We start from the raw sequence: 17707 nt of genomic DNA on the forward strand, positions 1-17707 counted from the left end.
CTGCTGAACATCTTTTTCACAAATCTGATGAATCTCATGCTTTGGTGTCCTCTCTTTAGTTTCTGAAGTATAGTCTTCCGATTCTCTTATGTCACAGCTATTGTTTCCACCCCGAACAGCCTGTAGTTGTAAGATATAATGAGAAGGCACTTTATTTTTCAAGAAGAATCAAAATAGAATAAATAGGCTGAATTATAGTATTATTTTTGAGAAACTGGCTACTTGCTTCTGCTAAATACATCTCTTCAAAGGGTATTCTTCCCACCAAATTCACCTCTCTCTATCCAAATATTCAACACAATTAAACAAACATTCAGTAAGTGTTCTCTATGGGCAAGGTACTGGGTATTTATCATGAAGACAAACCCTTCAGGGTCAGTTACGTGATCATCTAAATTGTGATGTAGTTACATTTCAAAATTTTTTTCTTGCTAGCAATATGCTAGGTAACCTAAATATGAAATTTCTTTGGGATTATCAAATAAGAGGCTAAGAAATTCCACATAAAATGGTCGGCTCCCATCTTCAGCATTTATGATATTCTTCGATAAGAGGAGGCAGTAGGGTTTCATGACCAGATTCCCAGCCCAAGGACTTAATCACAGATCCAGCACTTACTATATTCTTGGATAAATCACATGTTTGAACCTCACTTTCTCTTCTCTGTAAAATAGGGATCTTCTACTTTGACTACAACTGCTGTCACTTCTCACCTGCCCTCCCTACCTTACAGAGGTAGAGGGAGGGAATTAAGTGAGTCTCATTGTCTATACGCCATTACTAGTTTAGCTGGTGGACTAGAAAAGAGAAACGTATAAGTAACTGAACAATTTCGTATTCTGTAAAGAAAGAAACGTCTCTTTGAATGACTGATATCAAATCAGAGATTTGATATCCAAATTTGTACCAAGCAAATTGTCAGAGAAGTATTCAGAAATACATAATAAACTCCAATATTTAGGTTCATGACTCTAACATTAAAAACAGTCTGAAAAAGGCAAGAGAGGTTAAAATTCGTATCACCTTACCATTCCTAAGTTCCAATTTGATATTTAATGTGCTTTATTAACTCACAAAGAGTGAAAACACACAGACGTCCTGAAGAACACGTTCTGACTCTGTAACATGATTTTCTCCAGGAGTCTTTAAAAAACATCTTTAGTAATGTCCAATATAATAGTGTTTAAAGATAATCATGATAGAAATTTACTCCCCGAATAAAGTTGACTCACTTTCCTAAAGTTCTGGTTTATTTTTTCAAAACTTTGGTATATTTTGTTCTTATGTCCTTGAACCCTAAAAATATTTTAGTTTAGATTTAATTTCGATTTCAATTCAACAAACATTGATTGCGTGCCTACTAGGCACTCGATTAGAGAAAGAGCATGTCAGTCCCACATACTTACATCTTCTATGTCGGTGCCAAGCAGAGACCGAGAGCTTAAGTCCAGACCTTGAAGCTGGAGTCGTGCTACTTCGAGCTCAAGTGTAAGGTGTTCCGTGTGTTTCTTTTCTGCTGCCAACTTGGACTCCATCTCTGCTGTCACACTTGTCAGCTTCTGCTGCCACTGTTCATTTTCTGACAAATACTGCTTCCTGAGACAGTCAAGCTCTTCCCTTGAAGAACTTAGTAACCGTTCGAGTTCTTCGATTTCCTTATTTTTCGTAATCCCTTGACTCTCAATTTTCTCTTCTAGCTTCTTGAAGGACTGCAGGTACATCTGACAGACGGTCTCAAGTTCTTCAACGCTCCTCACCGGGGCAGAGGGGATTTCTTTCTCAGTCAGATTCTCCCCCTCCAGACTGCCGCAAGAGACCTCCTCTACACTGGACTGGTGTGCCAAAACAGTCCTGTCTAAATTATTCAAAAGGGATGTTTCTCTCATATGCTCTAAAAGATCTTTGTAAAAAGAGGCTTCTATTGCATTACCAGGGCTGTCAGTCACACCAGAGAGTGACAAGGACAGAAAATGCTTCTCCCCGGGTCCTGGCATCACCTCCTTTACCAAGTCACCTTGGGAGTTTCTCAGACTCGTGGACAAGACTGAATTTTCAGCCTTTAATGTGTCAATGTAGGACTGTAGCTCTGACATCTTGGAGCTCATCTGACAGTGCTGATCGTGTAAAATTTTGTGTTCACTCTGTAAAGATGAGAATTTCTCCTGTAATTCAGCAAAGTGCATGTGAACTTCTTTGTTTGACACTGTCAAGTGCTCATGGGAATTACTGTCATCCAAAGGATTTAAGGACACAGACGTCTGCTCATCTTGCTGTTCACCAAATTCACTTTCTGGAGTTTCTTTCACGCACTTACCTTGGAGAAGTCCATGTTCGTCATCTAATATTTTAACCTCATTTACTAGTTTCCCTACCTCTTCTGCCATTCTGCTAGCTGCTGTGACACATTCTGATCTTGAGTCGTTCAGCTCAGATATGAGTTCAAGCTTTTCCACCTGCAACACCTCACACATCTTCTCTAACTCGTCCAGCTTGTTCATTGCCGTCTGTAGAGAGCACTGCAGGTGGGCGTTGTCCTGCTGACTTGTTGACAACTCGTGAAGCACCGAAATGTATCTTTCCTCTGGATCTATTTCAAAGTTTCCGAGGCCGCTAATATCTCGTGGCTGAGTGTCTTGTTGCACATCCCCAGCTTCTAATTCTCCAATTTGTAATCCGTGCTCTAGGTACTCCTCCCCCTCACTCTCCTGAAGTTTTAATTCCATGTTTCTCACTTTACTTTCTACTTGTGCCAGCTGCGCACTGTAACTGTCTAGAGAAGCATCTTTAACTTCAAGGTCCGTCGGAAGTTGAACATGACGTGTATTTATCTTCCTCTGTGCTACTTTCACAGAGTCTTGAATTGGTTCCAATTCTAGATGCTGATGCTCATGTCTCGTCGTCATTAATTCCACCAGGTGCTCCTTCTCTTGTAATAAGGCATTAACTTCCTGTTGCATCTTACTTTGTTCTTCCTTTAAAGTCATGATTTCTTGCTTTAAGCCGTCAGCCTCCCTCTTGGAATTGCTTTGGATATCTGTAACCTCAGATCTCAGGGCTTGCTGCACTGTCTCCAACTCTAGTATTAAACTCTGGTTTCTTTCTTCAGCTAATGCTAATTGTGATACAAATGCTTGGTGTTCCCTTGCAAATGTTTCCTTTAGCTGTCCCAATTCAGTTTTTCTATCTTCACAGACACTCGTGCATTCATTCAGCAAGCATTCTAATTTAGAGTTCTTTTCCTGCTCTGCTTTATATTTTTCACTAAGATCCCGAAATGCATTTCCTGTTTCTTCGCATCTTTGGAGCCAAGTAAGTCTTTCTTGTTTGTACTGGTCAGATAACTCTGAAATGCTTTTGTCTCTTTCATCTATACAGTTTGAAAAGCTCTCAGTTTTTCGGAGCAAGTTCATCTTCTCTTGGGTTAAGGCTGCATTAATTTCCTTGAGAGTCCCATTCTCTTGGGTCAGCTCTTCAATGTCCTTTTTATCAAGAGAAATGATGGAACTCATTTCCTTTTTCTCCAAGCTCAGAGTTTCAGACAAAAGTTGTAGCTCCTTTAGAGACTCCTGAAGTAAATGGTTGCTCTTTTTCAATTCTTGAATCTCTGCCTGCTCAGTTTCTAACTTTTCATTCAAAAGTTGCAACTCTCTTTCCTTGCTCTCCAAGGTAACTAAAGTTTCAACAACAACATTCTGATGAACAGAAGTGTCTTCTTGTAACTTACTAATTCGTTGACTTGTTTCAGCCACAAAACTTTGATGCATCTGTTCTGCTTTCATGAGATTTTCTTCAATTTCTCCTTTGATTTGCACCAATTCTTCACACTGCTTTTGCAGATCTGAGTTCATCTGCTTTTGAGACTCTAATGAAAATTCAAGAGAAACGACTCTGTTTTGTAACATGGATGAGCTTTTTGGACTTTGGTCTGTTTCTAAATGGCATTCACTCCTTTCTGAAGGCACGCTTTCTTGTTCTTCAATTATATTTGCAAAGGAATTATTCACTGCAGACTGCTGTTCAGATGCCAAAAGACTTCTCTGATGAGACTCATTGGTCACCGCAGAGGAATCTCTGGATTTTAGCAGATCTCTGAGGCTCTCAGATTCAGCATGCAAGTCTTGGTAACGCTGGTTTTTGTCCATTATTTCACTTGACAGTGACTGAAGCTTATCTTCTAGATCTTCAACTTGCCCAGTAAGCTGAGAAATTTTCAAACACATATTCTCTATTTCCTTCTCATGTTTCTGATCTGAGAACTCGGCTTTCTGCTGTAGTTCTCCATAAGCTTGCTTCTGTGTCTCTGCCTCTGCAGTCTTGCTGTCTATCACATTGTGAAGGTTCCTGATCTCGACATTTAGATTTTCTCTTTCCATCTCCAATGTTCTTACCCTCTCATTGTATTCGTGACTTTTTATTTGTTGTGTCTTAAGACAGGTTTCCAAGTGATTAATTTTACTCTGCAAGCTTTCCTTTTCTGATTCCATCTGATTTAAAAGTTGTTCATTTTCACTTTTCCAGCGAGAAAACAGAGCTTTCTCTTCTTTCAATTCTTCATATTCTTTCTTCTTTAATTCCAAAGCACTCAATAAAGCTTCGGACTCTCTCTCTGTTTTGCTTAACTTTTCATTCAGTTGTTCAATGTGATGTTCCCTTTTCTTCAAAAGGTCTTGAGAACAATCTCGCTGCTTTTCCAGATCAGCCAAGGCAAGCTTCAGTTTCTCTAAAGTCAAGGAATTCTCTTGCTGATTTATTTTTTCTTGAAGATCTCTTAACATGGTTTCCTGAGAAGTATTCTTAGCTATTAAAAAAAAAATTTTTTTAAGTTGTCATGGTTTTAATAAATATTTATTCTACAAGAATTCTAAACCCTAAAAAAAAAAATTCCAAACAAACTAACAGCTTCTCAAGTCCTGTACAAACTGGCATTATTGCCTGCATACGTCCTTGAAAGTAATCACCTGATAATTATCTAAGCTTATATAAAGACAATGGAAAATGGTACTTTTCAGGATGGCAGTACATTTGTTTATCTCCTTTCTCAGCAGCTTAAGAAAGTGTTGTTGTATAAAATACCAAGGGATTATTTTCCTAAGCACATGAAACTTTCTTTTATTCTTTTTCCTTGTATGTGTTTATGTATATGCATATTTTTGCCCTTTGGAAATACTTATATAAGGAGGGAAAAGTGTGACAAGAGCAGCACTAAAATGGAAATATCTCAGGAACACTATGGAGTATTCCAGATTTCTCAGACAAGTAAATAACTTCTTTGCCATTTTAGCCAAAAAATCCATAGGATCAGGCATAAGTACTAGAGTATATAAAGTGCTACAGGGTATTATACTCAAAATTTTGTAATAACTTATAAGGGGAAAAAATCTGAAAGAGGATATATGTGTATGTGTGTGTGTATGTGTGTGTGTGTGTGTGTGTGTATAAAACACAATCACTGTGCTGTACACCTGAAACTGACATGTAAGTCAACTATACTTCAACTAATATATATATATATATATATATATATATCTCAATAGTATATGGTGCTATATATTAGTCACTCTCGAGGCCTGCGTGTGAGTATCACTGAGAAGCAATATCCCCCAACATCCCGGCCCCTCACAGTGAGGGTGGTGCCTGTGAAGATGAGAATCATCAGGAAAATGTCACAAACTCCATTACCACCTGTCCTCTGCTTAAAAACTCCCCTCTGCCCACTGGCCCCTCCTAGTTGAGAATAACCACACTGCTTTCATTCAACAATGATGGGAAGGCTTCCCAAGTATGTTGAAGAAGAATAAAAGTTGAGAATCTCAATAGCAGATGAAAAAGGTAGCATGTATTATAAACTCAGATGTAACTAGAAAGCATTCCTATTTTTAGCCCCCTAATCTCAGTCTACATACTGAGAGTGGAAGGCTGGTGGAGATAGCGCCACAGGGGATATCAGTCCACTTCGCGTGTGAGGACCTCAAACAATGATACTAGTGACCAACACTGAAAAACGCCCTAACCCTTTCTTTTCCTATAGTTTTCTTTCAAAAAAAGCTGAAGACTGACATTTCTACCTCCTGCCATGGAAAAATTGAAAGCTGTCTTAGGGAGACTGGAATTTAAAAAAGAAAACAGTCACAGAGAAGTGTGACACCCATTCCACAAGTCAGGCTAAAAGAAATCCAAGATGTGCAAATACCTCAGGGGAGAACATAAATGTAAGTAAAGACTCAAGGCACATATACATAAATGTGAAACGAACAGTGGATTCATTTGGTGTATACAGCATCATTCTATGGCTATACAGAGAATAAGGAAATAAAATCATTCAGTCAAGTAAGCCATCCCAAAACAATGGTCACTAAGGGCTGGGTAAACATGCACTTAACATAGGATTTTCCATTATAAGGGAAATGGTGATGGGTGAGAAGATGCACAGTCTGGATGTAACTAACAAACACACTTGAGATACAAAATAGCACTCTGAGGCGAGAGACAGCCCCGACAATTTACTTTTGTGTGGAAAATATTTACCCTTCTGGTTTCAAAGTGCTGAAAACCAGGCATCTGGGGACTCAGTGTGTTCCAATAAAAAAAAAAAAGTCCAACTATCACTCTGGAAACGAAAAAGTGGAAAAGCAAAAACTTTTTCCACATCAACTGCAGACATCTCTCTGGGAGAAGATATGGAAAAATTCAAAGAAGCTTCTAATGATATCCATCCTCCCTCATGGGAACATTAGCCTAGAGAAAGAACTCAGAAATGCTACACTTACTCACCCCTCATTTCTTCTGCAAAGTTCTGGCTCTGACTCAAACGCTGCTTGGCCTTCTTCAGTTCTTCCTCCAGGTAGCAAACTGCTCTGGCCCTTTGCTCAGACTGACTCTTAAGGAGGCTGTTTTCCCTCTTCATTTCCTAAAGCAAAGGTTTAGTTAGTTATCACTCAAGCAGATGCTCAAGCAACTTAGGACTTCTGCCTTGGTGAGGGTCCCTAATGGGACTGTGTGTGTATCTCACTAGGGGAGGAATCACACTTTCCCTTTGATCAATGAAGTTACATAGTTTTACTTCAATAAAATGATTTTATAAATAGAAGTCAAAAGCACAGAACCCAAAACGGATGATAATCTTTTCACTTCGAGAAATATATTTTTTGAACTTTCTGGACATCGCTATGGTTGTGAAAGTGTTCGTTCATAAGGAAAAGCTTATTTACAAGCTCCCCAAAGACACAAATGCTCCAAGTCCCCATCACACCTGAATGATCAAATATATCTTTGCGGGCTTCCCTGGTGGCGCAGTGGTTGAGAGTCCGCCTGCTGATGCAGGAGACACGGGTTCGTGCCCCGGTCCGGGAGGATCACACATGCCGCGGAGCGGCTGGGCCCGTGAGCCATGGCCGCTGAGCCTGCGCGTCCGGAGCCTGTGCTCCACAGCGGGAGAGGCCACAACAATGAGAGGCCCGCGTACCGCAAAAAAACAAACAAACATATATATATATATATATATATATATATATATATATATATATAAAAATATTCAGACAAATTTTGATGTTTCGTTATAAAACCATCTTAAAGTTCACTGTTATGGGAATGTCTTTATGAGTAAAATTACCTTTAATAAATGTTCATTAAGAAAGTCTGCAATCTAAAGATGTTGGAATGGGCATTATGAAAGATGCAGCTACAATTTAAGAGAGTCTCTGCCCCCAGGACCAGGTACCCGCCAGTGGGGGAAGATGTAATACCAATCACTTAATACACACCAAGATGCACTACATCCTCAAGAGACATGAAGTGTCCTATGGGAAATCAGAGGGCTGGAGCATGGAAGAATTAATTCTAGGTGGAGGAATCTGAGATTTCACGGTGAAAAAAGGTCCTTTGGGTACCTGATTAAATGAAGGACCCATGCATCGATGTGCTATAGAGTAGCAGGGACACATATGCAGCCCCATACTATTTTCTAGGGAGACCTGTCTATTTTTCTGAGTCTTAAAATGAAGCAGTATTTTCATGCTGAATAAAAATGCTTCTTATTAACCACGTGACTTGCATAATAAATATTATAAATCCTCTATCCATATTCCTCAACCTGCTGTTCAACCTTCAATGATATTACAGCTGATAAGTATTTCAACCTCTATTATATGCCACCCTCTGGACCACTGGGAATTGGCATATATCATTACAAACTGACAGAATCAAGCAACTCCCATCCTTGGTGGTGGTGGTGGGGGGGGGGATTCATAAGCCTGACTTTAAAACACACACACACACACACACACACACACACACACACACACACACACTTAAAAAATATCCCTCTGAAAAGCTGAAAAGTAGGGGAAATTTTTGAATCTTAAAGAAACAATTAAGACCCATCCTCCAAAACCCTACTGCACTGTTGGAAAACAGATGGCCCTGGCAATTCAGTGCTGGAAGCCTGCCTTCAATTATCAGTCTGGTTACTACCAGCAGATGGGTACCAACGTAGCAAAGCCAAATTCAAGAAGAGGGAGAATCTGGCTGGTAGAAAGTACTTGAAAATTTGCTGGCAGCTGCTGCGCTCATGTATATATGTTCATTTCATCATCAAAATAAGACAGAGTCCATTGTAGTTATACTTCTGTCTCCTTTGTCCTGATCCTACCTCCCTTCCATGAGCTCAACTGACAAGCTATCAAATTAAGAGATCAACCAGAACTAAAAGCCCGCTCCAACTCATCTCAAGACTGACGTTCATACCAGTCATTATGAAATTCTGCAAAGAATGATCACTAAAGTGCAATGATGTTACTGACTTAAACTAGCATCATTCAACTAGAGAATCTATAATCGCTTGTTTGCTCTTCAGGCTCCAAAATAATCACCACTCAAATGAGATCACAGATGTGAAAGGAAAAATACCTTAACCTACTTTAACAAGGGTAATGGAGCATTATCAGTAGTCTTTCCTCCTAAAATTTAACAGCAGTTAGATGTGTGTGATCAATGCTAAGATCAGCTAAATGAGCTCAACATAAGAGAGTAACTAGAATGCAACCATCTGAGTTGACTCAGCGTTTTTATTTTGCAACTTATATTTTTTACCCTAAAAAAAATCATCAAATCAAATGGCACCTACATCTAGAGGCGTGACAAGAAAGCTGACAAGACACTATATGCAAAGCTGGGTGCATCCCAGTAGGAGGAAGGAAGGTGAAAAGAAGGAGAAGGGGTGGGGAGGGATCCCAGGAGGGAGGGTGCAACTTATGTTTATGTGTATAATCTTCATCTCTATCCATGTCTGTGTATAACTGGAGACATTTAAATGAATACTAAGCTCAATGAAAAGATTAACAAGTCTTTGTGTATTCTGGCAGTAGTTCCATAAATACTTGTTTCAAATGAAGAAATGTTCAGCCAATCCTGGGACCCAGCAGGCTTATCGTGCTATGGCTATGGCCAACCCAAGAATTTTAAAAAGCCAGAATTTAGAAAATGAACATCTGAAAATGGAGCTGTAGGCTGCCACCCCATTAGCAATTAGTTTTCTGCACAGCTTACAGCCACTTAAGACTTGACTGGGTGGCTCATTGCCAATGATGCGTTAAGCATACAAGGATATATTCTCCTTAGGCAGCTCTTGCAACCTCACATGATTTGCAGAGTTGGGCACTAGTCTGGAAAAACACAACAAAAAACCCTATAACCACAAGCCAGCCTTAGAGCTTAGTGAGCAATTCCAGCCAGATCAACTTTGGTTTAGGAGCAACCAGGGAAGCATCATTTCTTAGGACCAGACAAAACAAATTTCAGTTACTGTGTGGCATTTCATGATCCCATCCATGAATGAAGCTTAATACGTGCCCTGCTGGGCGAAGTCTATATGGTGAACCAAGGACGGATGCAAAGGATGTGTTTTTCCCCTTCCACCTCATCATTCTTGCCTGCCAGACCAGGCCCCTTAGCGGACCCCGTTGTAATACAGGTCCCCACGCTCGGGAAGGTCCCCAAGCAAGTGTTCCCTCATCTTGGCTGTCAAATGATGGTATATGATTGCCTAACCCCAACGCTATGGGGTTGGCATCGGATGCTGGATGAGCAGCTTATCTAAACCTTCCATTCACTTTGATACTAAATGCTAACTTTACCCTTGATTGGGCCATTAAATCACATTTCCACTACTGATAATTTCTCACTGTGAGCAGCATATTAGTTTGCTAAACATGGACAAGGAAAATTTCAGTACAACTGTCTCATTTTTTCGGCATCCAAAACCTATAAGCGTGCTAAACTTGTTTGTACTTATAATTAGATACAGAAAGATACCCAGCACGGTAAGACCAGAATGGGCTGTAATTTTATATGTGAAAAATCTCAAATGCCCTTTCCTTTGCCCATCCTTTCTGTGCCTATGGGTGACAGCAAACAGTGGTAGCATCAAACAGTTACAACACTTGTGAAGACCAAAGAGGCCTTATGTGCTTGCTGGGCACGGATCTAAACATTTGACATACAATATTTAAGTTAATCATTAATGCAGCTCTGGAGGGTTAGTATTAGTCCCCATATGCAGATGAGGAAAGTCAGACTCAGAAATGGTAATCATTGTCCCCAGGTCACACAGCAGGGAGGTGGCAGAAAAGTGATGCAATTTCAGATCTCGCTCACTTTAAAGTCACCAAAATTTTACCTCGAAGTTATACCACCAGTCTAACTGGGTAAATTGCTTTTCTGATTCCATTCCCAATTCAAACTGCAAGAGCCAGCTAAACCCTTTGAATTCTTGATATCATCCTCAAAAGAAGGCACACACACAAAAACGTAAGTTAAAGACAAACACTAAATGAATTCCCTGGCCCTGAGCTACGCACCTCCAATGACTGCCCTCACTGGACACACAAATCAATGAAATATTAAGTGCAACATGACGGGCATTTAGCTAGAGTTCATGGTGGACAGCTCCACAGCTGACAAACCAGGCCCTGCAGGGATGCATGAGTCTTCAGAAACACCTGCAAGAAATGTCCAGCCCACTATGGAGACTTCGCCAAGCAAACCGTTTGCAAAGTGTTTGGACCCTCTTAACCAGTCGATCGATTTTACAAAATGTTTCCACCAGGCAGCCAGTGGAGTTGCGGCAGAGTTCCTGGCTGAAAGGGAAGCTCACAGAGGGAAGAGTTCGGTGCCAGTCTGCCTGTGGAAATGTTAGCAGAAGCATCTGTTGGTTGGTCCCCACTGGCCAAAAGGCGAACATTTGTTTTGCTGAAAAAAACGCTTTCATTTAAAAACGTTTGCTGATGAAACCATCATCTGATATGAAGTTTTCTTCCACTTGAGTTTCTGGGGCTGTGGCCTCCTCTCTCCAGCAGTATTACCCCTCAGAGGCTATAGCTGCTTTAACAACCTCTTCTTTGCTACTGACAAACGTTCTGATTTTATAACCATAATACACTCCTTGAAGCTGAGGGGAAAAATATATTTAGATTTGCCTCACCTGGATAAATCACTGTTCTTTACAGAGAACTTAAAAAACAAACAAAAAACAAACAAAAAAACCGTACAATCTAAAAGGTAATTGCAAAATAGTTAAAAGATTAGTGAAAACAAATTCTTTCCTGTGACATTTGTTGGAAAAGAAACCTCTACCGTTCTGCTGTGCTTTTTCATAAAATTACAATGAGATTTATGACTCTATTCATATTGTTTCAGTCTATTAACTGTCCCTAAATGGTTCTTAATTAAGCCCTTTAAAATAAACTCCAAGCAACTAAATATATTCAGAGAGAAGCAAATTAAAGTAAGTACGAGGACCTCCCTATTGGCACAGTGGTTGAGAATTCGCCTGCCAATGCAGGGGACATGGGTTCCAGCCCTGGTCCGGGAAGATCCCACATGCTGAGGAACAACTAAGCCCGTGAGCCACAACTCCTGAGCCTGTGCCCTAGGGCCCACGAGCCACAACTACTGAGCCCGTGTGCCACAACTACCAAAACCCATGTGCCTAGAGCCCATGCTCTGCAACAAGAGAAGCCACCACAATGAGAAGCCCAAGCAATGGGACAAAGAGTAGCCCCTGCTCGCCACAACTAGAGAAGGCCCGTGCGCGGCAACAAAGACCCAACACAGCCAAAAATAAATAAATAAATAAAGTAAGTAGAGATAAAATCGGTAGAAGCAACATCAGGGTACGCCCTGTACTCCGTGCCATTGGGAAACCTCATCCACCATTTTGTATCGTTACCATGACTCTCCAAAGACACCGTCAGGGGAATTCCCTGGTGATCAAGTGGTTAAGACTCCGTGCTTCCACTGCAGGAGGCGCGGGTTCAATCCCTGGTGGGGGAACTAAGATCCCGTATACTATGCAGCGTGGCCGAAAAAAAAAAAAAAAAGAAGACCCAGCAAAGACACCATCACCCATGCCTGCACACACTCAACATGAAAGTTAATGTTGACTGCTGAAGCCAGAGTAATACAATTTACAATTACTTGAGGTTTTTATAACAATATTAAATCTAGAAACTCTTTATCTGTACAAGGTTTTTAATATTTGATGATGCAAAAGCCAACCCTTGGAAAAGGGATTTAAATTATACCTCCCATCACCAGTTTTGTTTCTTTCCATTTAGAAAATCCCTTGCTTTCTTCCATCCTTCCACCTCACAGGTGGTCTAAAACAATCTTAAGAAAAAACAAAAGAGTAGTACATGGTCTTAACATAAGTCATGCTTTCCTATAATTGCTAGATGCATATTAGTAAGTTATATCAGAATAGAAAGTGAAAAAAAACCCCCACATGTTCTATGTCATAGATTTTATACAAAACACTTCGTAATATATACTTCTGGCAAATTAAAAACAAAAATGTAGCTATAATAAACTACTAGAAAATGGTATAGAAATTCTTTAACCCTCCCACTTCCTCCTGTACAGAAGTTGACAAATACTCTTCTCTACCCCTCACTTACCTCACTGCTTCTCCTCAGCTCATTTTCCTTGGTCTGACTCGCCTGTAAGGTCTGTTCAGTTCTACTGAACTTTTCCTTAAACTCTTCCAATTTTTTTTCCAGTTGGTGCTTTACAGATGTGACCTACAAATAGAAAACCAAGCAAAGCTTCATTTTTCTTTACTTTTTAAATAACTATTTATTCTTAAAGAATAAAAAGGTCATGGAATATAAGAATTGATGTCATCTATTTTGGTTGAGACACACTATACGTCACAGCTTAATAAGGCCCTAGAAGTTGAACTTAAAATACCGTCATGACAACCTGTGACATTACTTGGCAGCAGCATATGTTGACGAAAAAGGCTGGGTTTGAGAAGGAATCCACAAGGAAAACAATTAACCACAAAAAAAATAAAACTAAATAGTAATGAACTAAATTTAAAAAAATGAGATAAGAAATAACAAGAGTTGAGAAAACCGGGAGAACACATTTGCAATAAATACAACAGAATAAAAACGATATTTCCAAATCACAACACATAAAGCATATCTATGATTCAATGTACAAAGAGGCAAGCCCATTTAAAACAAGAGCAAAGGACAGAAACAGAAATGTTATACAAAAGATACAAATGGCAAATCACCTTCTGAAAGAAATAACCTCAATGGTAATCAAGAAAGTGTGAATTGGGACTTCCTTGGTGGTCCAGTGGTAAAGAATTCGCCTTACAATGCAGAGGATGCAGGTTCAATCCCAGGTCAGGGAACTAAGATCCCACATGCTGCGGGGCAACTAAGCCCATGTGCCACAACTACTGAGCTCGCGCCTCTCAACTAGAGCCCATGTGCCACAAACCACAGAGCCTACGTGCTCTGGAGCCCACGCGCCACAACTAGAGAACAGAAAACACGCACCCCACAACTAGAGAGAAGCCCGTGTGCCACAATGAAGAGCCCTCACGCTGCAATAAGGACCCGAGGCAGCCAAATAAATAAATATATATATTTTAAAAGTGTGAATTAAAACAATGATAAGATAACATTTTTCACTCCTTAGTTGGCAAAATTTTTAAAACCTGGACTATCTCCTATTAGGAGGATGGGAGGAAACAGGCCTCTTACAGCTGGTGTCAGGTGAACTGCTACGACTATTCTGGAGGGCAATTTGGAAGTACCTATCACAGGTGAGAACACATATGCCCTCGAGGCCATCAATGTCACATGTAGGAAGCTGTCCTACAGAAGCACCAGCAACACACACCTTTACCTGCCCAATGATACTACCAATGGTGCTACATGAACCTAAATACCCATCAGTAGGGGAATGACTAAATAAACTACAAAACAACCGACAAAAACAAGGCTCAGACACTACCAACAGAATGTTTCCTTTTAAACAAAAGTTAAAACCAAAAAAAAAAATTATACATTTGCAAATGTATATTTTTAAAAGTCTTGGAGGACATCCAATAAATAGTGTATAACAATTTATCCTGGCACAGGAAGATTTTTTTTCTTTTTTCCAAACTTGGACAGATGGATAGATAAAGGAATGACTCTATAAGAACTTTCAGATGATCCCTTGTATGTAAGAGATATCAATAAATGTTGGCTGTTCGCATTTCACCAGCATTCCCCCATCCCCAGCTCCTCTGCTACTAGAAATCAACATGTCCTAGGCTGCTATATCTTACATTTGGGAATTAACCTGTATTTTTCATATAATGAGACAACCTAATTGGTAAATCCTCACTTTTAGAAAATAAACAAACACTAAGCAAATAAGTATAACTCTGACAACAGGTGAATACCTGACATATTCAGCGTAAAACTCTAAAATGTGTCACCCTCTCAGGGAAAATGGGTGAAGTCAAGAAAAGAATGAATTGGGAATTCCCTGGCAGTCCAGCAGTTAGGACTTTGCGCTTTCACTGCTGAGGGCCCATGTTCAATCCCTGGTTGGGGAACTAAAATCCCACAAGCCTCAGGGCGCAGCCAAAAAAAAAAAAAAAGAAGAAGAAAAGAATGAATGACCACATTGCTTCTTCTGACAGTATAAAGCTCTGGATATTTAGTGCTTCCTCATTGCAGATAGAGCAGGAAACTAAACAGATGAGACCCTGTCCTCATGGAAAGATCTGAGTGATGGAAGGAAGATAATATCTTTTTTAATTAATGAATTAATTTATTTTTGGCTGCATTGGGTCTTCGTTGCTGCGCGCGGGCTTTCTTTTTAGTTGCGGTGAGCAGGGACTACTCTTCGTCGCAATGCGTGGGCTTCTCATTGCGGTGGCTTCTCTTGTTGCAGAGCATGGGCTCTAGGTGCACAGGCTTCAGTAGTTGTAGCATGCGGACTCAGCAGTTGTGGCTCGCGGGCTCTAGAGCGCAGGCTCAGTAGTTGTGGCGCACGGGCTTACTTGCTCCATGGCATGTGAGATCTTCCCCAGACCAGGGCTCGAACCCGTGTCCCCTGTATTGGCAGGCGGATTCTTAACCACTGCACCACCAGGGAAGCCCCAGAAGATAATATTTAAATAAACAAATAACTCTATTATATGTCAGGTGATAGACCTTATGGAGAAAAATAAAGCAAGGTAAAGAAACAGAAAGTACCTGAGGGCAAGGGTCTATGTAGTGACCACAGGAAGATGTCATTCATAAGGTGACACTGGAGCAGCAAGACTTCAGATAGTGAAGGCTCACACCCTACAGATCTGTCTGGGGATGGAGCACCCCCAAGAGCAAAGCCCAAAGCTGCCACTTGCTGGGTGTGTCCCCCCATGGCAAGGAGGCCACGTGGACAGGTAAGCAAGAGGAGAGTGGGAGATGGGGTGAGCAGGTAAGGTGGTGGGAAGGCCACCTAGGCTCCTGCATACATTTGGAAGGACCCAACTCTTACTCTGAGAAATGGGGAGTAACTGCAGACTTCTGAGCAGAGGAGTGACATGATCTGACCTACACTTGAAAAGACTCACTCTGGCTGCTGATTGAAAACACACTGTGAGGAGGAAGGGTGGAAGCAGGGAGACCAGTTAGGATGCTGGTACTGAAACCCAGGTGAGAGATGATGTGTCTTAGACCACATATAGAGCTGGAGATGGTGAAAGCAGTCAGATCCAGTATAAAACATAAAGACGGAGAAGTCAGGTTTATTCTTAGCAGGGAGGTATGTGGCACATGAAAGGTTTCTGGGGTAGCCAACAAGATTCTATCCTCTGACATATATAATGGTCACAAGAGAGGCATGCCTTATAGTAATTTATTGTTGTACATTTGTTCTATATAGATTTTGTGTTCTAACACACAAAAAAGTTTATACGATTCATATAATACACACATATACTCATGCACAGATATACACGTGCACACACGTGTGTATGTGTATGTGTGTGTGTGTGTGTGTGTGTGAATAAATAAAGGTAGAGCCAGCAGAGTTTTAATGCATTACTTTGAGGTGTTGAGAGGAAAAGAGGAGGTAAAGATGACATGGAGGTTTTAGCCTGAGCAATGTGAAGAATGGAATTGCTATTTACTGGGACAAGGAAGACTAAGCAAAGAACAAGTCTGAAAAAAAGTTGGAGTTCCATTAATAACATGTTTCAGGTGTGAGATGCCTATTACATGTGTGACTGGAAATATCAGATGCACACCCACAAGTCTGAAATTCAGACCAGACATCCAGGCTGGAGATATAAACATGGGTGTCATCATCACATGGATGACACAGAAAGTCATAAAAGCAGATGAGATCATTTGTGCAGGGAGTGTTAAAAAAGTAAATTATAATTTTCAGTGCTTTGACTATTTGGAAGCATAAATACTTGGGAGAGCTCCCAGCTGGTGGCATGACCAATAACCACTGGAATATCAGAGACGCCCACAGACCTTCAGATCTGAGATCCTCACTCACTGCCCTCCTTCTCTAAACAAGAAAACCCAGACCCAGAAAGGTTCAGTTTGCTCTCTACTTTGATAAGTAAGGAAAGTGAGGAGAGAGCTTTTTTTTCCTTTCTTTAAAGGTATCATATGTCCGCTGTGGTATAGAAATGACATGTATTAAAAAGGGGTTGGGGAGGTTAAGGAGGGAGAAATCAGTTAGCACCCTACTTTATCCAGTTCAGCCTGGAGGATGTTGTGCATGTTCTTGGCTTGCTGTAGCTCCTGGGTGAGCTTGGCTTTCATTTGAGTGAACTCTTGGTCCAGGGTTTGGAAGGAATGCTGTTGGCGGGAGAGCTCCTAAAAAGCAAAAGACAAATGCATCAAACTGATGCTGGTTAACAAAGGAGATCCTAGGGCGAGACCCATTCTTCCTCCAGGCAATGCTCTTCTGTAAGAGCAGAAGATTATGGGAGCCGGTCTGCGACTACCTGATGATTGATATAGGCAGCCTTAGCATGGGTCCTGGGCATCAGATCCGGGTCTCTGAGCAGAAGAGGAAGGAGTCCGCCAGGAGAACACATGGAAACTGGCCTGTTCCCGCCTCACCCCCGACTTAAATGAATCACCTCTGTTCTGAAGTATCCAGGGGCAGAAGAGTAGCGCCGAGCTGTAGCCAGTCACAACTCGGCTGAGAAATCAACACACTCAAACATGGAGTTTAAAATGTCAAATAGCTTATGCCACTGACCATTGAGAATGACAGGAAGGAAATGCCACCAATTAACTTGGATAATCACACAGGGACACCAGGTTAACATTTCCAGTCACTCTCATTGAAAGACTATAGACCCATTTCAAGGCTAACTCACCTGAAACTGATACCAAGCCTTATGCAA

At 40.8% G+C, this 17707-nt stretch overlaps 1 protein-coding gene across 1 annotated transcript in view; it reads right to left on the reverse strand.

The window, feature by feature from the left end:
• CENPF (centromere protein F) overlaps nt 1-17707 on the reverse strand; it is a 56525-nt gene that overhangs the window by 18481 nt on the left and 20337 nt on the right. Inside the window, exons 8-12 of the mRNA XM_007451288.1 lie at nt 17040-17168; nt 12951-13073; nt 6772-6907; nt 1407-4798; nt 10-120 (exon numbers count right to left, since the gene is read on the reverse strand). Of these exons, the coding sequence (XP_007451350.1) occupies nt 10-120; nt 1407-4798; nt 6772-6907; nt 12951-13073; nt 17040-17168 (3891 nt within the window). The remainder of the gene's footprint in view (nt 1-9; nt 121-1406; nt 4799-6771; nt 6908-12950; nt 13074-17039; nt 17169-17707) is intronic.

The sequence above is a fragment of the Lipotes vexillifer genome, unplaced genomic scaffold, assembly GCF_000442215.2.
Source record: "Lipotes vexillifer unplaced genomic scaffold, Lipotes_vexillifer_v1.1 scaffold570, whole genome shotgun sequence".
NCBI classification, from domain to species: domain Eukaryota; kingdom Metazoa; phylum Chordata; class Mammalia; order Artiodactyla; family Lipotidae; genus Lipotes; species Lipotes vexillifer.